The sequence below is a fragment of the Lolium perenne genome, chromosome 5, assembly GCF_019359855.2.
Source record: "Lolium perenne isolate Kyuss_39 chromosome 5, Kyuss_2.0, whole genome shotgun sequence".
Lineage (NCBI taxonomy): Eukaryota > Viridiplantae > Streptophyta > Magnoliopsida > Poales > Poaceae > Lolium > Lolium perenne.
In genome coordinates, this window is record NC_067248.2 from 216,076,304 (window position 1) to 216,102,014 (window position 25,711).

At 46.3% G+C, this 25,711-nt stretch overlaps 1 protein-coding gene across 1 annotated transcript; it reads right to left on the minus strand.

Moving 5' to 3' along the window:
• Window positions 1-1,983: 1,983 nt before the first annotated feature.
• LOC127301920 (purine permease 3) lies at window positions 1,984-3,994 on the minus strand. Its single transcript, XM_051332219.1, has 2 exons — window positions 3,118-3,994; window positions 1,984-2,526 (listed from the first exon to the last, which is right to left on the minus strand). Exons 1-2 carry the CDS (start codon window positions 3,898-3,900, stop codon window positions 2,194-2,196), a joined length of 1,116 nt encoding a protein of 371 aa, XP_051188179.1. The 5' UTR covers window positions 3,901-3,994; the 3' UTR covers window positions 1,984-2,193.
• Window positions 3,995-25,711: the final 21,717 nt, after the last annotated feature.

Here is a 25,711-nt window from a genome sequence, read left to right on the forward strand (position 1 = left end):
GCGGTGGTTCGCCGGAGTTAAGAACACGAAGAACACTGCGGCGGAGGGCTCGCTCCGGCGATGCTCCGGCGACTTTCCGGTGGTTTCCGGCGCGGCGGAGGAATGGCTCTCGGGCGGCGCTCGGAAGAGAGGTAAGAAGGGGGTGAATGAGGTGAGAAGGGGTCGACGGCTGATATTTATAGGCAGAGAGGATGAGATTCGTGTTCCGCATCCTGTGGTCGGAACGCAAGCGTCGCGCCGTTGGATGCGTGACACGTGTCCCAAACCCTAGCGGTAAAAATGGCTAGAGATAAGTTACCGCGCGGATCGCGCGAAAATGGCGCCAGAATTGGCGGAACCGTTTGAGTCTTTTAAGATTCCGGGTAAAAGCGTGAAGATAAGTTGACTCTTGTTCGCGAGCAGGGAGTAACCCGGAAATGTTCTTTGGAACGTCGATGGATGAAGTCCCGCAGGATGAGAGCATTTTCCGGCTATAAGTTGGAAAAAGAATAAAATGCAAAGTTTGAGCTCTTCAAGTTTCTCCGCGTTGCCGATGATGCCGGAAATTTAAGGAACAAGCATGGCGGAAACTGCAGGCGAAACTCGGAGAACTCTGGGGGCTACTGTTGTGGGTATACTTCATGGGTGTACCATCGACAGTGCCTAGATCCGGCAAGCCCGGGTGGCCCACAGACGGTGATGAGGCATGTGGCCCATCGGGCGGCCTGGGCTTCTTGTTGATCATGCAGGAAGAAGTCCAGCCCAGGATCAGCAGGCCGGATCCGTACCGACCTAGGAGTGACCCGGATCCAGGGAGGCCCATGAGGAACCCGGATCCAGTACGACGTGTATGGAAGGCGGATCCGTGACGTGCACGGCAAGATATTGTTCCGTAGCTAGGCTGTCTGTAATCCGGCTAGGACTCTCCATGTAAACCCTAGATCCGTGCGCCTTTATAAGCCGGATCCCCGGGAGCCCTAGAGGCACAACCACAACTCATTGTAACAACGCGAAAGCGCCCAGATAATTCCAGACAAGCAGCAGTAGGCCCTGTCATCGTGCAGGTGTTCCGAAGCTGGGTAACTCGCGTACCACCGTCCCGTGTGCACTCCGCCCTATGGCCCCTACTTCTTCTCCCCCTCGTGAGGATCCCTCCTCCGAGGTACCGTCGATTAGGCAACGACACTATGTGAGAATTTGGTATGTAGCGCCCTAACTTTCGGAAAAGTTCTCCTTTCAGTACAGTGAGTTTTGGTATGTAGCTAGCGTTCATGGGAGTAGCTGTCTTCTTTCTGGGGTTTTATTGTCACTATTTGAGAATTGGTACGTAGCCTCCTTCAGGGATCAACGACAAGGAGAGACTAGCGGTACGCGATAACAAACTTACATGGAAGTCCTTGTTGACGAACTGTGCCGGTCGACTTTTAAGGCCGGCCGCGCGCGGGATACGATGTCATTGAAGGCGGCGCAGAAGCCTAGCCGCCGCCCGCCAGTGCGCGCGCAGAACATACAGCCGCGCCATTGAAGGCGAAGGCTGCGGCGCAGACACGGAACCGCTGACCGCGGAAGCACTAGCCGCGGAAGCGATGCCCTTGATACAGGGTCGCTGCCATGTGTGCCCGTGGGGGAAGCGAGCGGACGCTCGGCGCGACCGTGCAACGTCCGCGGAGACGCAAACGTGCCGCATATCGGTGGACGCCTCGGACGCGATGCGTCTACCCGCTGGAGCTGGATGCAGATGCATTTCCGGTCCACACGGACGCAAACGATCGCACACGTCGCCTCCTCGCTGGAGATGCCCTTAGGATGGAGGTAGGATAAAATAGTTGCAAGCTGGCAGGTCACTGCACAATTCTCACGGAAGTACGTAGCTGCATTATGGGCCATCGCTAGACAAAAGTCCTTATCTAAGCTCAACAGTCCTTGCTTAATATGCGATGAGTCCCTTACAACAATCGATATCACCCCATGGGTGCGGCGTGCTGCCGCAACAAGCTAGCTTCGTAGTACGTACATACATACAATCATACATATATTTCAGCTTTTTTTAAGCAAAGAGAAACATGACTTGATGCATTTGCATACATCCAAGCTTGTGATAGTTTATTTTCATCTCCATATAGCTTCATAGCAATACAAGAAACTTTTCATGGTTGCAATAGAACACCCGACAACTCAAGGACCACCACAATGTGAATAGGGCCGGATGATCATTTAATGATCTAATTGCTCTATATTTGGTGATTTGTCAGACTGTTGCGCATTGTTGTGAATCTCGCCATAGAAGTACGAGACGAAACCCCACACTGAGAGGGTGAGGGCGATGCCTTTGATGCCATTGAATGGCTCGTGGAAGAACAAGACAGCAAGCACCTCGGTTACCGGGATGAGGACGGTCAGGATGACGCCGGCGAGCAGCGCTGAGCCGTAGAAGACTGCGCCCATGGTACCAAGGAAAAGGCATTGGTACACGATGGCTGAACCGGCCAGCAGCAGGTAGTAGCCCGCCTTGCCGAACCCAAATTCCTGGGCTTCCCCTGGGATTGCCTGCATTTGGTTGCTCTCACGTTAACGATATCTTGGCTGGCTCATGTCTCTAGCTTGTACGCAATGAGTCGCAATGCAAGAGATTAACTCTTTTGTTCTCACTTGTTTTAATTTCTCCCAGGCCTCATCGAAAATCCTAGAACATCTAGCTTTACGTATCAACTTGTATACAGAAAAGTCATTCGATATGCGAAGGCGGTACACAGCTAGCTAGCATTTTCACTATTCGTGGATGAGATATACTTTTGCCGGATAAAGCATACTTCCACCCCCCACGCATACAACTGGGCATGCCCATCAGCGTGTATAGTTTGTGTGGTTGTTATTTCCTGGAATCTTATTGTCGCTACGTGAGAATTTGTACTATACTACAATGTGAGAATTTGGTATGTAGCGTCCTAACTTTCGGAAAAGTTCTCCTTTCAGTACAGTGAGATTTGGTATGTAGCTAGCGTTCATGTGAGTAGCTAGCTACGGAGTAGCTGTCTTCTTCCTGGGGTTTTATTGTCACTATGTGAGAATTGGTACGTAGCCTCCTTCAGGGATCAACGACAAGGAGAGACTAGCGGTACGCGTTAATAATAAACTTACTTGGAAGTCCTTGTTGACGAGCATACCGACGGCGCTGAAGGCCGTGGCTAGGAGCCCGATGACGATCTGCATCTCCATGACGAGTGTGTACGTGACGGCGCAGCCGGTGCGTGCGGCGTGCCGCGCCTGGCTGAGCTCCATGACGGGCAGGATGAACCCATACAGCGCCGCGGCGCCGAGCGTCGTGGCGAACCCCGCAGAGTACTGCGCCCGGGACACCCCAGCGGGGCGGTCCCCCCCGGTGTTCATCCCCAGCATGACGGCGCCGACGCTGAGCAGCACCACGGCGTTGACGGAGAAGGGTGTAAACCGCTGGCGCACGAGCAGCAGGGCGAAGCCGCACGTGAAGGCAAGCTGCGTCGCGCTGAGGATGGAGGAGGTGGACACCGGGAGGTAAGCCATGCCGTAGGCGTAGAGGAGGCCGTCCAGGCCGGCCATGAGGCCGACACCGATGCTCGCGGCCAGGAGCCGGGGCGACATGAGGAAGAGCGGCGTGGTGGCAGAGCACCGTCGGCGAGAGAAGAAGGAGGCGCAGATCGGAACGAGTAGCAGCGGGCACCCAGCGCTTTGGAGCAGGCTGGAGAGCCATTTGCGGTTGCCGCCGTGGAGGTAGTACGTGCGGAGAAGGAGAGGGCTGGACGCCGAGCCGAGGACCATGAGGAGGAAGCTGACGACCAGGCGGGGGTTGCGGTGGAGCGGTTTAGCAGCGACACGGGCGCCGGCGCCGCTAGGGAGCTGCTGCTGCTCGCGGCGCTCTGTCTGAGCTGGGGTTTCTACCTCCATGATCAGGTGGTCGGCTCGAGTTATCGATGGGGAAAGTGCTGGGAGGAAAATGAGGCAGAGGCCTGAGGATGTGGGCACGTCGGTGTGACAGTGTTAGAGCATCCCCACTCGTTGGCGCTCCCCACGCCCAAATCCGGCGAAATTTTTGTCCGGATTGGAGGAAGATTTGGCGTGGGGGGCAGTATATTTCCAGTCGTGTGCTCCCCAAGCGGCGTTTCTCGGGGAAAAAGAGGACGGCTCGGGGAATCCGGACGAAAGAGGAGACACGTGGGCGTGGGCGGTTGGTTTAGCTTCATCCGGAGTCCCCGAGCGCTCCCCGGGGGGCCGGGGATGGCATGGGGAGTCCGGACGAAAATAGGCTCAAATCCGGATCAAAACGAGGAACCGGGGGCCTGACTGGACCGTTTTTCGCCGTCCGGATGAAAAAAAGTGGCCGTGGGGGGCTCTGCGGGGAGACGAGTGGAGATGCTCTTAGTGCCCGCGTCATGTACTCCAAGCCTCCCGTATGGTATGGTGTCCCGTTGGTCTCCGCGTCATGTAGGTCCGGGTCTTTTTCTAAGAATAAATAAATTTTACAGGATTTTATTAGAATCATACGTAGTATGCGACTATGCTAATCTTGTGCTGTACGTATCTACAAGATTTTTAGGGGTAGTGTGTACTAGCACTCTTGTCAAAACACTGAAAATGTACAGTTTTGATAGACTGATCCGTAAAACTGGTGCTCCCTGAGACGCATTCAGACGCTTAATTATACCAACCGAGCTGTACGATCCTAAGAAGATTATAATGGTCCAATTACTAGCCCATCAGCACCGTATCCATAATTCCATGGTCCTGTGTGCATTGACCATCGCGTGTGTGCAAGCACGCGTGAAAATGGTTTGTCGCCCCGCTCCCCGCACTAAATTATACTAGTTCTAGATACATTCATATTAATAATCGTAGGGAGTATTACATTGTTGCGAAACAAAGCATAGACGTAGATGCTCATATATACGCATATACACTCATGCCTATGAATATATGCACACACACCCATATGAGCACATTCGAGAGACTGCGTCAAAGAAATTTCATCCGATGGGTCTTGAGATTGGTGAAGTCACCACATGCGCCTCGATGTCAACGGGAACGTAGCCTCTCACTGAAGAATATTCCGCCTTTAATGAGACACCAAAGTGTCAAAACTGGGATTTGAATTCTGGTGGGCTTGAGGTGCCACTGCCCTCCTAACCACCCAACTATAGGAAGGTTCTGAAATTAGATACTACTAGCATTGGTCGGGATGGTGCAAGGATTTGGACATCTATGTGTTCTTGCATTCCTAGGTTCAATCGTGATGATATTGGGTCGCTGGAGTATGAACCACATGGAAATTAGTACTCCCTCCTTCTCATAGTGTAGTGAGCATGTTTGGCAGCATCCAGGACCTCTTGCTAGGCTCCGAGGAGACACAAATTCGGTCCATCTGGTTGGGTTTTAGGCCTCTCACTCTCCCATTCTATCTCTCACCGCTCCTTCTATCATATCACATCATCGGTTTCGTTGTCACCGGCGCATCCATTGCGACGGCGTGAAGAGGAGGATCAAGAATTCGGGATGGCATCCTGGGCGCTTCATTGGCTTCCACCGTGACCAAACATGGGCAAGGATTTCCTCGCCCTCGACCTCAACCAGCCCTCATCAATGGCGGTAAGGACCACTCCTACCTTCTCCGATGATTTCCCTTCGTAGATTTACACACTTAGTTTTAGGGAGTGATGACATGCATTATAGATCTGTTAGTGTAATCATTTAGGTAGGGTTTAATTTGTACATTTCTAGCATTGGGTCAACATTTTAGACGTTGCGTAATATTTTTAGAGTTTGGTAGTTTGATTTAATAGTTGGGGCTCGCATGCAAGACAAATTTATTGCAGATGGTCGAGGAACTGGATTTACTGTTCACAGATACTACATATGTATGAACTATTTCATATGAGACATCGTTTTTTGTTATTCATCTGTAGGGCCAATGATTACATGTTAGCACCATTTTAGTGTGTGCAAATTGGATAATCCCCACATAGCAAGTGATTGTGCAACCACAATGTTTGTCCATGGTAATTACTAGATGGCACATTATGTCAGTAAGTGATGTGTGTTATATTAGTATGAGGCTCACATTGTAATTCATATGATGCTTGTTGTGTACATTGTTAGGCCGATGCTTAAAAGTTTGAACAATGTTAGTAGCACTTGGATAATCTGCATTTATCATGTGTTTTGTAGAACTAAAGTGGTTGTGCACGGTAGTGACTCATGTTTGATAGGATTCGTAGCATAGAAAACAAAAAATTTCCTACCGCAAGAATGAATAACAAACCAAGATCTAATCTAGTAGATGGTAGCAACGAGGTGAAGATCAACATACCCTCAAAGATCGCTAAGCGTTAACGAGATAAATCTCGTGGTGGATGTAGTCGACCCCTTGCCGCTTTCAAAAGCGCGTAGAAGATCTTGACGGTGCCACAATCGGGCAGAACCTCCGTACTCAGTCACACATACAGCGTTAATGATGACGTCCTTCTTCCCGTTCCAGCGGGCAGCGGATGTAGTAGATCCTCCTCGGAATCCCGCCGGCACGACGGCGTGGTGACGGTGGTGGTGGAGATCTCCGGCAGGGCTTCGCCGTAAGCACCGCGGGAGAAGAAGGAGGAGGGAGTAGCTAGGGTTTGGAGAGAGGGGGGCTTGGGGCACCGACCAGGGAGCCCCTTGGTGGTGCGGCCAAGTGGTAGCCAGCCCTCTCCCTCTCCCTCTCTTTATATAGGTGGAACCCCCAAGGGTTTGCCCAAAATCCGAATAAGAGTCCAACTCAAAAACTTCCATATGGGTGAAACCTAGGGGAAGTGGGATTGCTCCCTTTCCTTCGCCTATGGCCGGCCATGGAGGTGGAGTCCACCATGGACTCCACCTTCCCCTTTGGCAGGCAGGCTAGGGTTGGTGGAGTCCATCCGGGACTCCACCTTCCATGGTGATTTATTCCGGAAGGTTCTAGCGCCTTCCATAAATGCACCGGATCATTTCCAAACTTGGAAAGTGACTTCCTATATATGAATCTTATTCTCCGGACCATTCCGGAACTCCTCGTGATGTCCCGGATCCCATCCGAGATTCCGAACAACATTCTAACTCCATTCCATATTCCATATCTACTTAAAACGACATCAAACCTTAAGTGTGTCACCCTACGGTTCAAGAACTATGCAGACATGATCGAGACTCCTCTTCGATCAATAACTAATAGCGGGAACTGGAGATCAATAATAGCTCCCACATATTCAGCAATGACTTCGTGATCAAAAGAACCATTCACATACGATACCGATTCCCTTTGTCACGCGATACTTTACTTGTCCGAGGTTCGATCATCGGTATCTCCATACCTAGTTCAACCTCATTAACGACAAGTACTCCTTACTCGTACCAAGGTATGTCATCTCTTGTGACCTAATCACATGCTTGCAAGCTAATTAGACGACATTTCACCGAGAGGGCCCAGAGTATATCTATCCGTCATCGGGATGGACAAATCCCACTCTTGATCCATATGCCTCAACTCACACTTTCCGAATACTTAATCCCATCTTTATAATCACCCATTTACGCAATGGAGTTTGATGTAATCAAAGCATGCTTCCGGTGTAAGTGATTTACATGATCTCATGGTCGAAGGACTAGGTAACTATGTATCGAAAGCTTATAGCAAGTTGAACTTAATGACTTGATCTCATGTTATGCTTACTATGGGTGTGTCCATCACATCATTCACCTAATGATATGATCTTGTTATTAATAACATCCGATGTTCATGATCAGGAAACCATGATCATCTATTAATCAACAAGCTAGTTAAATGAGAGGCTTACTAGGGACTCTGGTTGTTTACACAACACACATGTATTAATGTTTTCGGTTAATACAATTATAGCATGGAGTGTAAACATTTATCATGAACACTAAGACATAATGCTGCGCGTAGTTGATGTATGTCTTTCCGTTCAACACGCGTCCGTTGGGAACCCCAAGAGGAAGGTGTGATGCGTACAGCAGCAAGTTTCGCTCAGTAAGAAACCAAGGTTTATCGAACCAGTAGGAGCCAAGAAGCACGTTGAAGGTTGATGGCGACGAGATGTAGTGCGGCGCAACACCAGGGATTCCGGCGCCAACGTGGAACCTGCACAACACAACCAAAGTACTTTGCCCCAACGAAACAGTGAGGTTGTCAATCTCACCGGCTTGCTGTAACAAAGGATTAGATGTATAGTGTGGATGATGATTGTTTGCAGAAAACAGTAGAACAAGTATTATAAAGAGATTGTATTCGATGTAAAGAATGGACCGGGGTCCACAGTTCACTGGTGGTGTCTCTCCCATAAGATAAATAGCATGTTGGGTGAACAAATTACAGTTGGGCAATTGACAAATAGAGAGGGCATGACAATGCACATACATGATATGATGAATATTGTGAGATTTAATTGGGCATTACGACAAAGTACATAGACCGCTATCCAGCATGCATCTATGCCTAAAAAGTCCACCTTCAGGTTATCATCCGAACCCCTTCCAGTATTAAGTTGCAAACAACAGACAATTGCATTAAGTATGGTGCGTAATGTAATCAATAACTACATCCTCGGACATAGCATCAATGTTTTATCCCTAGTGGCAACAGCACATCCACAACCTTAGAACTTTCAAATGTAATCAATAACTACATCCCTCGGACATAGCGTAATGTAATCAATAACTACATACTCTAAATTGTTCAAATGTGGCTTCATTTCCCACAAAATACGTCAAACACCTGAAAGGGTCAATAAATCACAAGGTATCTTTGTTTCGCACTATTAATTTTAGTCAAAGATCGAAAAGCAGCGAAAACAAGTGGAAACATAAGGAAAAACCATAGCTAGAAATCACGGACTTTGGAGCTATCATAACACTAGAATAATCCCCATTAGTATGTGTTTTGTACAATCACAGGGGTTTTGCATGCTACTTGTTAAATGGACGATTATCTCACACTAGTACAGAGCGACTCTATGGTCACGGGTCGAAAAAAACCCCATGACAATGGGAAAGGGCTCGTTGTCATGAGCTTGACGCTGGTGTCAAGGCCTCTATTGCAACGGGTAAACAAAACCGTCAGCGATGAGTCCTCTTTTCCAACAACAATTATTTAAAAAATTCTGTTTCTTTATAGTTGGTGTCATCCATTACAATATTCTGGTTCGACCCGCTTGCACAGAGAATTTTCGTATGCATAAGCAGACACAAATTCTTTGACAACACATTTAACTATGTTTGCATGTAAGCATAACATAATCAATATCGATAGTGAATGAGACGGTTCATCACATAGAAAACGGTTACATATATTCGGTTACATATATTTGTAAATGTGATCAAGTAAGGTATGCTATGATACCTCCACGTATCAATAAATATTTAAGCCGACTAATTACAGATAACTACTGTTACATCATATTTTGACTACCTATAATATCTTAGTAGCATAAAAAAGAAAACTAGAATTTCTCTCTAGTCATGTCTCGACTTATTTATCCATTTATCCTAGCGTCACCACCCGTGTATACATAACTGCAGATTTCACACAATAGTAGCGATGCTGCTTCTTCCAAGTGAAGAGACCCCAATCATTGTGCAGGTGCAGGTGCCACGACAACTTGATTTTTTTGATGCAATATCACCGAAATTAACTATTGATTTTCAAACAAGTTACAAGTTATCCATGAAATCTAAAACAACCCAAAAGTAAACTATAAAGAAAACTCACAGTTGCCATGAAGCATAACCGAAATTTATAACTAAAAAGAACATGCTAACAGAAAACTGTAAACAACACACACATTTTCCATTAACTATAACATAAGATTATTACCTAAAACTATAACATAAGATTATTACCTAACAGAACATGCATAGTAACATATTCCCTAAGTAAAAATATGACAATTGCGTGTTATGAAGAATGGATAGAAAACAGTAAACAGCCGAAGTGGAGATCTTAATAAAACACATGAGACCCACTTAATCAGATTGATAACTATACCATATTTTTCTGAAAACAAAATTCACAACATCTTCCCTTAGTAAACATAATGACAATATGGAGTCATGAAGAATTAAGAGAAAATAAAAAAAAACCCAAATCAGATATCTATAATAAAACACATGGGACCTACTTATTATATTGATAACGACACCAAAATTTCCTAAACAGAACATGCACAACAACATATGCCCTAAGTATGACGAAACTTATCGTCACGACGTCCGGTGACACAAAGATTTATAACATCGATCACACCGGAGTTTATCGTGGCGTAACCCTTAGGTCTGCCCAATTAATCATTGGTTCCTCCGCCCACGGATGTACCGCCCATGAAAGCGGCGCCAACGAATTTGTCGCCCACCACCGGACGAGCCGGATGGGGAGGAATCCAGCTGCACCCGACGCGGGGCGGATCCACCCACATATGGCCGGATTGGCCTTCGATCTTTACTGTTGGGCCACCTCCTACCCGGTGAGACTAGATCTGGACGATTAGGAGAGGAGGACGTTGAGCCGACATGTCTAGATATAACACATGATCCGCCACAAGACATGAGAGGCCACTAGCCCCACTCGAGCACCGCCGCCGCGCCTGACTCAGATGAAGGGACAGAGTGGGGAGAGACTAAGGGTAGTGTTTCTATGAGGGTCGGTTATGTGTTGTCTTGATGAGTGCAAATTGAATAGTGTTTTATTTAAGTTTATCGACTCAAGCTTCATGACAAGAAGTCCATGGTCCTTAGCTGTTATCTTTCTCAGGGACGAGCAAGAGTCTAAACTTGGAGATATTAAATGAGTGCAAATTGCATGGTAATTTTCTTTAAGTTTTTTGCATCACGGTGGGCGTGCTGGCCGAGTCGGTGATGTCATCAGCGAGGGCTGCTGCGGAGATCTACTCGTTGGGGTTGTTGGCCGTGATGCTTTCCGTTGCGCCGATGAATCCAACAAAGGTGTTGATGCGGCCGATTGGGACAGTCAACACATGCATGACTAGCGCTGGGACCATGCAATAGTCGCGTTGTAGGATCAAGCTGTAGTTTCCTACGGTGATCGTGTGGCTGGTCGCGATTTTGTCACTGCTGGTGGAAGCGATCTCACCAGGAGCTGCTCTCAGTATCTCGATCTAAAGACTCAACTACAAAATGCAAACAAATTACACGATAGAACTATTTGCATCAAGATATAGGAACAAAAGGCCACTGGCTAGAAGCACTTAATCCACCTCCGTGAGCACTTAATTCTAGATATGCACACATCTAGGGAGAGCTCCGTCTATTCTTGCAAACCAAATACCTTATCATAATATCCTACGCTTTATTGCAAATTCGTGTGTTATCATCAAACACCAAAAAGGAGGAGATTGTTAGAGCAAGGTCCATATCCCGTGTTTTGTGTGTTTGATAACAACACTCGAATGATTCTAACCGTGCACAAAGATTGTCTCTGATAGGTCTGCAAGGTGTACGATGCCCTCGCCGGACACATTATGATCGGAAGACTGAAGCTTAGTTCTTAGGTTTTCTGGTTTTGTGTGTGTCGCGAGGTAACATGGTAGGAGAGGAAAAGCAATTTTAGCCATAACGGTACTACCGGTACCAGGAGCGGTAGTACCGCTACCCTACTGGTACCGCTCTGAGGTACCGCTCTGGAGGTTTCCCACGATTTTGTCCCACAGTACTAGTTACGGTACCTCTGCGGTACCTTGAGCGGTAGTACCGCTTGCAAACGGTAGTACCGCCCACGGTACCGCTCAAGTACCATAACTAGTTACGGCAGTACCGCTTCGGTACCGCTGTGGTACCGCTTTGGATCCAGTAAGGTTTGGACCCCATTGCGGTACCTCGAGCGGTACCGCGAGCGGTAGTACCGCTCTGTGTCCACGTGGACAAGTTTAGTGGGGATTTCAAACCCAGAGCGGTAGTGGCTTACCCAAAGCGGTAGTACCGCTTAGGCCAAAATTGCACACAACGGTTGGATTTGAGGAGACCTATATAAAGGCCCCTTCTTCCCCAACTCGTTTTTAGCTCTTCTCTCTCTCCTCCATTGTTGCTGAGCTCAAACTTAGTGGATCTCCCTACCTACCCAATCAATCTTGCTCATACTTTGAGGAGTGGTGGAGGAGACCCCGATCTATCGTTCTAACGAGAGAAATTTCACCAATTCATGGTAGTCCTTAGTGGATCTTCGTGGCAGTGTTCCTATGGTGGAATCTTGGAAGAAGTGCACCTATGGAGGCTAGGTGTTGTGCTAGCCCCATAGGTTGTTGGGAGCCTCCTTGTGGTATGGAGCTCGCCCCAACCTTGTGAAGGAATCACCGCCTCGACCGGTGCCATAGTGGAGAAGGGGGAGCACCGTCGTGGAGCTCTCTCGAGGAAGAAGGTGAGGCCTTCCTTCGTGGTGTGGCCGTCTAGCCTCTTGTGTGAGGCTAGCACCTCCTCAACGCAGACGTACTCCCTTTTGTGGGAGGAACTGCGGGAAACAAACCTCGCCTCGTCTCCGCGCCCTCCGGTTGTCCCGCTCCTTACCCTTACTATCTTGTTTGGTTCCTTTTCTTATTGCACTTGTCTAGGATCATAGTAGGAACACCGCCATCGCTAAAGCTATCACCTTTACCTTCCGTTGCACTAAAAATTGAAAAAGGCTAAAACTTAACGTAGCGTCCATTCACCCCCCCCCCCTTGTTCGCTACGATCCATTCAATTGGTATCAGTGCAAGGTTTTCTTGCTCGGGCTTTACCGCCTAAGAAATGGCCGAACAAGAGGCAGTTGTGAATGGATTCCTTCCCGGTGAGCAATCATCTCCATCATCAATTGCCGATAATACTCCGGCTACTTTGGATGACCTCAAGAAATTGGAGTCATCGATTGTATCTCAAATGAAGGCTATGATGATGGAGTTGATTACTCCAAAACTAAACCCCATCATAGATCCTAAGGGAGGTGTCGATGTTCCTCCACCACAAGTCAACACTTTTCCTCTTGTTGGTTTTCTTGAGCAATCGACAAAGCCACCTCGAGAAAAGGAACTTGAGGATGTTGACACCTCATCAAAAGGGAAGGATGAACCTCCGGTTGCGGGACAATTAGGAGGTAATCATGCGGTGCCTCCACCAAGTGATTACACCGTGAATGTCCCAATACCCATGCCTCGTATTTTGACTCATGGTTCACCACCGCTACTTGAATCTAATAGCTTTGAAAATTGGCAATTCTTAATGTGTTCCCATGTGCGTAGTGTTTATACCGAGCTTTGGCGTATCATTGAGGAGGGCTATTCACCACGAGACCCAATGAACTTGACAAGAAGGGAAGTGGTGGATGACCAACTCAACGCCACCGCCATCAACATGATTCACATGGCCGTCACACGCCCAAGGACCGCGCTCATATCCGCTCGCTCAAGATCGCCAAGGAAGCTTGGGATAAACTTGACAAGCTCTTCCTCGGAAATGAGAGCATCCAAAGCTCTTGTTTTGATGAAGTGAACAACATGGCCGACAACTTCGTCATGAATGAGGGAGAATCCCCCGAAGAGATGTACCGGCGCCTTATTGCTCTCGCCGTGCAAATGCAAGATCTTGGACCAACGTTTGTGGATGACCCTTGGATCAAGAGAAAGTTCTACAATGCTCTCCTTCCTTATGAGGAAGTAAAGTTGACGGCCATCCGCCAAAACGCCTCTTTCCGTGCTATGACATCCGATGAAGTCCTTAGTGAAGTCATCGCTTTGGACATATCTAAGAAGAATGCGGAAGATCTTGTTGCTCGCGCCCACGACACCCGCAAGCCCAATCTTGCATTGAAGATGACGGAGCATGGAGCTAGTGAGAGCGATGAGGATCCCATTGAGTGGGGTCCGGATGATCTCAAGGCCAACTATCATGAACACATGGCTCTTTCCGCCAAGAGTTTTTGGAGTGGAAACAAGACACGAAGCTCAAGGCCAAGAAGATACTCACCTCATGATTCTACTAGACTCTCCTCCAAGAGCCCAAGGGAGGAACAAAAGGGAAGTTCTTGCTACAATTGCGGCGACAAAAGTCACTTTGTTGCGGATTGTATCTATGAGAGAAGGGAATACAATGGTGGAAAGCTTGTTCGTAAGATCAAGTTTAGATCTCTCTCCAAAGGTTTCTCCAAGTTTTCCTCCAATTACGACGACACCAAGATCTCCTCCACCAAGAAGCCTAGAGCCTTCATTATTCGTGAGGAGTACTCCTCCGACGAAGGTGATGAGCGTGAAGACAAAGGGAAAGAAGGAGAAGTGGCCGCCATCACCATTTCCACTCTCTCCATCTCTCCATTCGACTCCCCAAACGAGAACCTCATCACCAACACTTCTCGTTGCTTAGTGGCAAAGGTATTTTTGGAGGTGGAACCTCTTTCCGAACCTACATCTTTATCAAATACTATATCTATTGTGGGTTTGGATACTTCTCCCACTAACATGCTAGGAGATCAAGACCATATGATGGAAAAGGAGAGGCTTGAGAAGAAGGAGGAATTAGAGCTTATCTCTCTCACTCAAGATCATGAGGAAGAAGTGTGTATGCGTATGTCTCTTGAAGCTAGTGCTATTGTTCTTGAGGACTCCAACAATTCTCTCATCTCCCAACTCATCAAGGACCTAGATTATTCTCTTGGTTGGGTGGATGAGCTCAAGGTGAAAAAGCGTTATCTTGAAGAAAGCCATGAATGGCTGCTTGAGGATGTTGCAACCCTTACCAAGAACTTCAAATCCTTGGAATGCAAGTTTGAACTCCTATCCGAGATGGAGAGGCATCCTCAAGAAGAAGTGTACAGGAAGAAAGAAGATGAAGGTCCTAATTCATGTTGTGACAAGCTCCTTGACGAAGTTTTCTTCTTGAGAAGACACAATGCGAAATTCTTGGAAGTCATTTCTACTCAAGAGGAGGCCTTGGATGAATACTATCGCTTGAGTAAAGAGAAGGTGAAATGTTGTGATCATGAAGAGGAGATTGCCACTCTAAAGAGACACAAGGCCAAGCTAGTTGAAGTGAATGATAGGCAAAATGAGTCCTTGTTGGAGTGGATCCGTTTGAGCAAGGAAAATGTCACTTGTTGTAACCATAAGGATGAAATTGCATATCTAAAGAGAAGCAAGGACAAACTTATGGTGATCAAGCTTATGCAAGATGAAGCCTTAAAAGAATACCAACTCTCAAGAAAGGATCACACTTGTTGTAATCATGAAGACGACATTGCCACCTTGGAAAGACACAAGCGTTTACTCTTGAAAAGGAATTCTCTTCTTGAGGAAGCTCTATCAGAACAATTCCGGGTGAATAAGGAGAAAGAGGTTCAAGTGTTTGACATAACTCACCCTCACCCGGATCATGAAGATGAAGTCAATCGCTTGAAGTCCAAAATTGAGAGTCTCCAAGTCCAAGTCAAATTCTTGGAAGGAGTCATTGAAGCAAGACTCAAAACCTATAAGGACTCATGCAATGAAGGAGAAGTGGCAATCATGCCAAAGAAGAAGACCAAAGGAATAAGGATCAATGTAAAGAAGAACGTCATGATAGGGCCCATTGAAAAATGGGTTCCTATTTCCAAGTCTTGATCCATGAAGGACCTTGCTTTCGGTGGTGCTTATTGGGTGGTTTATTTTGAAGCCACAAGTCTTTTGACCGGAAGCAAGGAATTCGTTGTCGTCATCAAGTCATTTATCTCTACCATTCTCATGACGACAACACAAGCAAGCTTAAAGGTATTGGGGCCTTGACAAGGTGGTGATCATGTCCTACCTTGTAAAAACTCTTGCGTATGTACTCTTTGTTCATTGCTTTGCACTTTTGGGTCTTTGTACCTACTATAATGAACATGTGGTGGTTCTCTTGTGGAGCTAGTCTCTTCAAGAGGCCAAGGTCTCGGACTAATAGAAAATGCTTCCTTGTGTAGAGATCATGTTTTGTAGGAATTGCGTTGGAGAAAATGAACCATGATGAAGTTTGTCAAACAAATTCAATGCATGTTCTATGACATGATCCTTGCAAGAAGGAGCAACAATGGAATGGAGTTTAAGCTCAAGATCTTTGATGTCTTCATTGGCAAATAAGGAATCCGTCATATACTCCTAGCCATAGTCTTACCCTAACTTCATGGGGTTGCCGGAAGTGAGAGACAAATCTTAGTTGAAGAAGCTCAAACATGATGATGGAGTATGAGTCTATTGTATGGTTTGTGGTAGTCTGTGATGAGACTCTTTTGATGAAGATGATAGTACTTTGGAGGGGGCGAAGTGCTTCTTGTGAGAAGGGAGATGCAATTCCCCCGGTTACCGTAGGAAGGATGGGTGTCTCAAAAGCTACCTTCTACAAGTGCCAGGGAAGGACGAAGTTCCACCTATGTGGAGCCATCTACACCACAAGGCCAAGTCTTTTCAATTGGACAACCAAGTGTAAAGTCACCTCTCCCACAACCTCAAGTTCGGCATCAACAACAATGGGGGTCATGGCGAGGACCTAAACATTTTTGAAGATCAAAGGATCTCTCAAGAATCTATTCCTATGATCTATACTCGCCGATGTGCAAAAGTTCAAGACTCTTTCATATCTCAAGCAAAGTTCATCAAGACACACTCAAGAGAAGCTATGTAAGGGGTCAACGGTATGAAAAGCCCGAAGTACCTCAAGTATCTACACTCCTTTGATGAGACCGACAAGCATATGATCTCATGCTCTACCGGTCAACGATAAGGTTTGCTTCTCTCTCTTTGTGCATTTCGTCCGGACATTGCATTGAGAGTGGACATCATACCACTTCCGTGCTACATGTCTAGATGGAAAGCACGCGTGAATATAGGGGGAGTGCGGTTTAAATTTATTGAGCTATCCCTCCCCCCATAATGCAAAAAGAAACCCAAAACATTCTCTATTTGTCATCTTAGTGACTTATGAGCTTCATGTTGAGTTGTGGTCGTGAGTTATAGATTTATCTACGCAACCTCACACCACCTTACTCTTACACAGTGGCTTCGGCCATCAACCTCCTCTTTGAGGAGTTCTTCTTTTTGCTTCTTTTGTTTTTCCTTGATCTTCTTTTATTTTTCCTTGTTTCGTGTTCTTATTTTCTCTTTGTTTCTTCATGGGAGATTCACCCAAGCTTGGTTTTTCTTGCTTTGATTCTTGCAAGCTTGGTTGGGTAGTACCTTAACAGTTCCATCATCTAATCCTAAGCCATTATCTATCTCTTGAGCCAATTCAGTCTAAAAGCACAAGTCTACACCAAAATCTGAGTGTCTTTGAGTTTTGGAGGCCGGTACTACCGGATCTCAGGCCGGTACAACCGCTTAGGGGCAGTAATCTGACGAAATTCGGAATTTGGCCCCAGAGCGGTTGACATGGGCATACCCTTCGGGTACCCATTATTAGTATACCTGGCTCGGCCCAATATGGAGAAGACCAAATATGGAGAAGGCCCAACAAGGCAACCCGAAGAAGTAGTCGACTAGGACTCTTGTAAAACCCTAGGCTAGTTGCATATATAAAGCTAGCCAGGGCACCCGAAATAAGGAGGCCAACATATAGACAACAGATAGACAAGAGATAGACACCATAGCTCCGCTACAGCGGCACCATGTAAACATATTATGCTCATATACTGGATTGCTAGCAGCACGTAGGGATCCTCCACCGAGGGGACCCGAAGCTGGGTACGTCGTGTGCCTAATCTCGACCCCGGAATCTCCATCGTCGCTCTTTCCGAAAACCCTAGTCTACAATATGTAGGCATTGCCGAGGTGATCCCTCGTCAATTGGCGCCGTCTGTGGGAATCGCGGCGACTGGATTTTGTTATTCGGGCGAGATCTCTTGTCGTCTTCAATCAAGAGCTGGATGCATCGGATGCTATAGAGAAGTATTCACGCGGAAGCATATGCTGTGGCCTGCTAGATTTTTTCGCGCATACGAGCTTGGAGGGATTCACCAGTACAACATAAGGCAGTGAGATTCTGGTCGAGAATCTGCTTCTCATCCAAAAGCCAAATCACGACGTGCACGAAGAAAGCTATTGGGAGTTTGGGACAGATTGTTTCAGCTGAAGACATATTGACCTGCGCACGTACGGAGACTTCGGCGGCTGATCATCTTATCACCCAAGGCAGGCGGACCTTGCTGATGAACAACCAATCAGTAATTCCTCGTCTGGCAACCCAGACATCGACACGGACAAGTATCTCGGCTGCGTGAACACATCTACTTCAATGGCACACATCGTGCGCAGGGAGCGGGCACACAGATTGGATCCGAAGAAAATTTACTTCAACAAGTTCGTCAGCGAAACAAAAAAATAGCGACTCGGCTGCTAGCCGAATAACATCCGACTTCGCCATCCAATACAAATCCAGATCGGAACAAGTTTCGACGACTTCGCCGCGTACAGTCGCATGCTCGGAGGCTCGCCTGTCGTTAACCCAACAACGCGCACACACCTCGCCCTGGGGCTCGCCCACCGCGGACTCGACGATTCCCTCTTCCATGCCGACTACTTCCACCTTGTCGAATATTTTCGGCTAAACGACACACGGCTCCACTGCATCGGCTTCGTCCATTACATCGACTTCATATGCCGGGTGACCTACTTCCACGTCGACTCCGTCGCACCCAGAAAAAAAAAGCTAAGTGTTCCTCTTCCGAGAGTTAATTATTATTTATTTTCATCATACCCGAATACTCGAGGGCTGCACCATTACATTATTGCAGCAAATTCACCCAAACACTAGGGGTTGCGCCATTACTTTGTTACCACAAATGCACTCGATTACTTGGTGAAATCCTTTTCTTCGCCTCTGGATATATCTACTTCGGCTAAGTGGATTTATTTTCGGCTCAATGGAATTATTTTCTTCGATCAATGGATTCATCTTCTTCGGCTTCGGCTTATCGGATTCTTTTTCACCGGATTCATCTTATAAGATTCATCTATATGAATATTACTGGCTTACTCTTATACAACATTACCCGAGGCGTTTCGGGTCACTGGATTTATCATCGAGGATTATTACTGGATTTATTTTCTTCGGCGGATTCATCTTCTATATTATGGGATTCTTCGGTTCAATGGATTAATCTTCTATGAATATTACTGGATTTATTTTCTTCGGGTCAATGGATTCATCCTCTATGATATCGGCGGATTCATCTTCAATATATGCTTCATATTTATTGGCGCAATATTCAATATGGATTCATCTTAAATACTTCATTCATCTTCATGGACTCATATTATATCATTGACAATGGCTTCATCCTAAATGGCGTCACCTTATATAACACCGCGACTTCGTCAACTTCTTTCGACATCATGGCTAAATACTCGGGGGCTCGACCATGACTTCGCTTCAAGTAACAACTGTGACACGGCGTCTAAGCAACAATCATGACATCACCCCAGCAGTGCTCGGGGGCTTTGGCTATTTCTTCGTCAATAATATGGCGGCATTTACTTTCGTTATCTGGTGGTTTCTACTTCGGCTCAACTTCTTCTCGGTACTCGAAGACTTCATCGCATCAACTCCGTCGTGCCTAATAAGCTAAGTGTTCCTTTATTTTACACAAAGTTGATTATCGTTTACTTTCACCGCACCCGACACTCGGGGGCTGCGCGGCATATATTTACTTTACATATCATCGAATCTGAGCATCTAACACCGCATGCGAAAAAGAGAGTCAAGGGAAAGATAGAAAAAGTTTGTTTATTTGTGCAGGAGAAAGTAAAATTCAAAGTATATAAGAGAGAACCCGACGAAATTGTCTATAGGGAGAACTCGACGAAATTGTCTTCAAGAAAGAACAGGTCCCCGAAAAATTATCCTCATGGAGGTCCCGAAGAATTATCTTCAAGGAGGTCCCGAAAAATTATCTTCAAGGAGGTCCCAAAGAATTATCTTCAAGGAGGTCCCGAAAATTTTTATTCAATGACAACCCGAAGAATTGTCTTCAAGAAATAACAGGACCCGAAGAATTGTCCTCAACGAGGACCCGAAGAAATTTTCCTGAGGGAGGAACTCGACGAAATTATCATCAGGGAGAAACCCAAAAAAAAAAAAAAAAAAAAAAAAAAAAAGAGGAGTAAAAAAAAAGGGGAGAAAAAAAAAGAGGATGGACAAATCTTCGGGTCCATTGACTCGTCATTTGTTCTGAGCAAGAGCATCGGCGATGTGCCTGACAACAATATAGAAGAACCCAATATATTCGGCTGTCTCATCACGCCCGAGAAAAATATAGAAGAACCCGCAAAATGGGTCATTACATTAGCCGAACAAGGCACTCGACAATATATTCTCAGAACGCCAAAGTTGCGATCAATTTCTGAATGCCGCAAATTTGCGAAGGTAAGACCCCAGATCCGTTCTGCTGGGCGTGGCATCGCCGAAGACTGCGCTCTGCTACTTTTATCCGTATCAACAGATACGAAGAAAATCCTAACGGACGCGTTAGGTACCCGATAAACATGACTGGGACTCGACAGAATGGTAAGACCTTAAGCGGCACCTGTCGAAGTTTACACCAGTATCCCGAGATCATGTCCAGGGACGTGATCTTGAAGTAGGTTTTTGCGGATTGCCACTAGAGCAGTTAACTAGTACCTGATCCGTCAGATGAACTAGCCCCAACTACCATTATCCCTGTACAATATAGATATGGATGTCAAATACAAATAGCAACGGCCTGGAGTCGATAAAAAGAGGGTCTGCACCAAGTTATTTATCGAGTAGTACAACTTGAGCCTATGCCTAGGTGCAAGTACCTGCTCATAGGCTCGGGGGCTACTCTTATCGAGAGTATTGTTCACCCTCCCGATAAGAAAGAGGAAAAATTATGGAGTCAATTACAAGCAAGTTGAGCCTACACCCAAGTGCAAACACTTGGCTGTAGCCTCGGGGGCTACTCCCATCGGGAGCGCTGGTCGCGCACCCGATAGAAAATAATTTCGACAGCATCTACGACAATCAAGGTTTGTAGACTCAACTCGATTCTACGACTCGAGTGGAGCCTACTCCCATCGGGAGCACATGGATTTCATCAAGTCTTCCAGAAATATAGTTAAGTTCTTCATTGAGTAGTACAACTTGAGTCTATGCCCAAGTGCAAGCACTTGCCCATAGACTCGGGGGCTACTCCCATCGGGAGCGCTGCCGCGCACCCGATAATTTCAAGAATCGTCGACATCATCTACGCTACACATGATCTACGACATGAACCTCGCCTTGTATTTTCTTCGACTTCGGAGATGGTTATGCTTAGAGTTTCTACGCAAGTCTTCGACTTCCCTATAAACTCGGGGGCTACTGACATGGGCATACCCTTCGGGTACCCATTATTAGTATACCTGGCTCGGCCCAATATGGAGAAGACCAAATATGGAGAAGGCCCAACAAGGCAACCCGAAGAAGTAGTCGACTAGGACTCTTGTAAAACCCTAGGCTGGTTGCATATATAAAGCTAGCCAGGGCACCCGAAATAAGGAGGCCAACATATAGACAACAGATAGACAAGAGATAGACACCATAGCTCCGCTACGGCGGCACCATGTAAACATATTATGCTCATATACTGGATTGCTAGCAGCACGTAGGGATCCTCCACCGAGGGGACCCGAAGCTGGGTACGTCGTGTGCCTAATCTCGACCCCGGAATCTCCATCGTCGCTCTTCCCGAAAACCCTAGTCTACAATATGTAGGCATTGCCGAGGTGATCCCTCGTCAGCGGTACTACCGCCCGAGGTACCGGGCAAGTACCGGTAAGCGGTACTACCGCTCCTACGAGCGGTACTACCGCTTGCACCTTTGACTAGAGGTACCGGGTGGGTCGGGATTCATCCCAAAACACCACATACCCCCACTCTCCTCAAGCAAACGACGCCCCCCCAAGCTGAATACCTCGAGGAGACCGGCCCCGATCTCCTCTTCCAGCCGCCCCCGGCCAAATCTCCTCCGTAGAGAAGCTTCCCCATCCTCTTCTCCGCCATGTCCTCCGGTATGAACCCTAATATCTCTCTCTAGGGTGTGTTGAACTCCCTAGATGCATAGGCTAGGGTTTGATGGGGGTTGATGACGCGTAAAGCACACGCCCGTTGGGAACCCCAAGAGGAAGGTGTGATGCGTGCAGCGGCAAGTTTTCCCTCAGTAAGAAACCAAGGTTATCGAACCAGTAGGAGTCAAGGAGTACGTGAAGGTTGTTGGTGGCGGAGTGTAGTGCGGCGCAACACCAGGGATTCCGGCGCCAACGTGGAACCTGCACAACACAATCCAAATACTTTGCCCCAACTTAACAGTGAGGTTTTCAATCTCACCGGCTTGCTGTAACAAAGGATTAAATGTATGGTGTGGAAAATAATGTTTGCGAAGAACAGTAAGAACAAGTATTGCAGTAGATTGTATTCGATGTAAAAGAATGGATCGGGGTCCACAGTTCACTAGTGGTGTCTCTCCAATAAGAAATAGCATGTTGGGTGAACAAATTACAGTTGGGCAATTGACAAATAAAGAGGGCATAACAATGCACATACATATCATGATGAGTAGTGTGAAATTCAATTGGGCATTACGACAAAGTACATAGACCGCTATCCAGCATGCATCTATGCCTAAAAAGTCCACCTTCAGGTTAGCATCCGCACCCCTTCCAGTATTAAGTTGCAAACAACAAACAATTGCATTAAGTATGGTGCGTAATGTAATCAACACAAATATCCTTAGACAAAGCATTGATGTTTTATCCCTAGTGGCAACAGCACATTGATACATCTCCGACGTATCGATAATTTCTTATGTTCCATGCCACATTATTGATGATATCTACATGTTTTATGCATACTTTATGTCATATTTATGCATTTTCCGGCACTAACCTATTAACGAGATGCCGAAGAGCCATTCTTTTTCTGCTGTTTTTGGTTTCAGAAATCCTAGTAAGGAAATATTCTCGGAATTGGACGAAATCAACGCCCAGGGGCCTATTTTCACACGAAGCTTCCAGAAGACCGAAGGAGTCACGAAGTGGGGCCACGAGGTGGCCAGACGCTAGGGCGGCGCGGCCTGGCCCTTGGCCACGCCGGCCTAGTGTGTGGGCCCCCTGTCAGGCCCCCTGACCTATCTCCTCCGCCTACTTAAAGCCTTCGTCGCGAAACCCCCAGTACCGAGAGCCACGATACGGAAAACCTTCCAGAGACGCCGCCGCCGCCAATCCCATCTCGGGGGATTCAGGAGATCGCCTCCGGCACCCTGCCGAAGAGGGGAATCATCTCCCGGAGGACTCTTCACCACCATGGTTGCCTCCGGAGTGATGTGTGAGTAGTTCACCCCTGGACTATGGGTCCATAGCAGTAGCTAGATGGTCGTCTTCTCCTTATGTGCTTCATTGTCGGGTCTTGTGAGCTGCCTAACATGATCAAGATCATCTATCTGTAATGCTATATGTTGTGTTTGTCGGGATCCGATGGATAGAGAATACTATGTTATGTTGATTATCAATCTATTACCTATGTGTTGTTTATGATCTTGCATGCTCTCCGTTATTAGTAGAGGCTCTGGCCAAGTTTTTACTCTGAACTCCAAGAGGGAGTATTTATGCTCGATAGTGGGTTCATGCCTCCATTAAATCTGGGACAGTGACAGAAAGTTCTAAGGTTGTGGATGTGTTGTTGCCACTAGGGATAAAACATTGATGCTATGTCCGAGGATGTAGTTATTGATTACATTACGCACCATACTTAATGCAATTGTCTGTTGTTTTCAACTTAATAATAGAAGGGGTTCGGATGATAACCTGAAGGTGGACTTTTTAGGCATAGATGCATGGTGGATAGCGGTCTATGTACTTTGTCGTAATGCCCAATTAAATCTCACAATATTCATCATATCATGTATGTGCATTGTCATGCCCTCTCTATTTGTCAATTGCCCAACTGTAATTTGTTCACCCAACATGCTATTTATCTTATGGGAGAGACACCACTAGTGAACTGTGGACCCCGGTTCTATTCTTTTACATCGAATACAATCTACTGCAATACTTGTTCTACTGTTTTCTGCAAACAATCATCATCCACACTATACATCTAATCCTTTGTTACAGCAAGCCGGTGAGATTGACAACCTCACTGTTTCGTTGGGGCAAAGTACTTTGGTTGTGTTGTGCGGGTTCCACGTTGGCGCCGGAATCCCTGGTGTTGCGCCGCACTACATCTCGCCGCCATCAACCTTCAACGTGCTTCTTGGCTCCTACTGGTTCGATAAACCTTGGTTTCTTACTGAGGGAAACTTGCTGCTGTACGCATCACACCTTCCTCTTGGGGTTCCCAACGGACGCGTGTTGAACGGAAAGACATACATCAACTACGCGCAGCAAGCAAATTTCTGACGCCGTTGCCGGGGAGATCAAGACACGCTGCAAGGGGAGTCTCCACTTCCAATCTCTTTACTTTGTTTTTGTCTTGCTTTATTTTATTTACTACTTTGTTTGCTGCACTAAATCAAAACACAAAAAAATTAGTTGCTAGTTTTACTTTATTTTGTTATTTTGTTTGCTATATTAAAAACACAAAAAAATTAGTTACTTGCATCTGCTTTACTTATTTCATCATGTTTCCTTTTAATTTTACTGCAAAAGATATACATGTGGGACAAGGGTCTATAATTGGAAGAGATAATATAGAAGAATTCTTCACCCATGTTGGTATGCATGAAGATCTTAAAGATATACCCATTGCAAAAGCTGTCCCTACTTATGAAGATGCCTCTGTTTGTTTGGTACGCATGATGGAAGCTAGATTTATTAGTCTCAACCCCATGATACAACACATGTTTCTTACACTTTCTGATATGGAGAGGGGAGAGAAGAGAGATTTTGTTTTAAAAGTCCTAGTGCGAGAATTTGAGGATGTAGCCAAAGAAGCTAGAAAAGTTTTTAGTAAGCATGATAGGCTTGGTATGATCACCGATTTTAAAAGAACACTTGAAAAGATGGATATGGATAGAATTAAGTACACTAATAATGTTAATGATGGTGGGGAGATTAAAGCACCAATACCATGTAAGCTCCTAGCGATGCATGAAGCTCTAGATGATAATTATGCTTGGCTTGTTCCTGAAAATTTGTTTGATGAGAGTAGCAAGTCCAAGACTAATGAAAAGGGAGCCGCTGAAACCTATGTATCCAAAATACTATGCATGGTTGAGAAAACTCCACGCCCCGCTGTAGATGCACCATCTTTTGATAATACTTGATATACACTTTCTGCGCCTAGCTGAAAGGCGTTAAAGAAAAGCGCTTATGGGAGACAACCCATGTTTTTACTACAGTACTTTTATTTTATATTTGAGTCTTGGAAGTTGTTACTACTGTAGCAACCTCTCCTTATCTTAGTTTTGTGCATTGTTGTGCCAAGTAAAGTCGTTGATAGTAAGGTTCATACTAGATTTGGATTACTGCACAGAAACAGATTTCTTTGCTGTCACGAATCTGGGTCTAATTCTCTGTAGGTAACTCAGAAAATTATGCCAATTTACGTGAGTGATCCTCAGATATGTACGCAACTTTCATTCAATTTGACCATTTTCATTTGAGCAAGTCTGGTGCCTGCTAGAAATTCGTCTTTACGAACTGTTCTGTTTTGACAGATTCTGCCTTTTATTTCGCATTGCCTGTTTTGCTATGCTTGA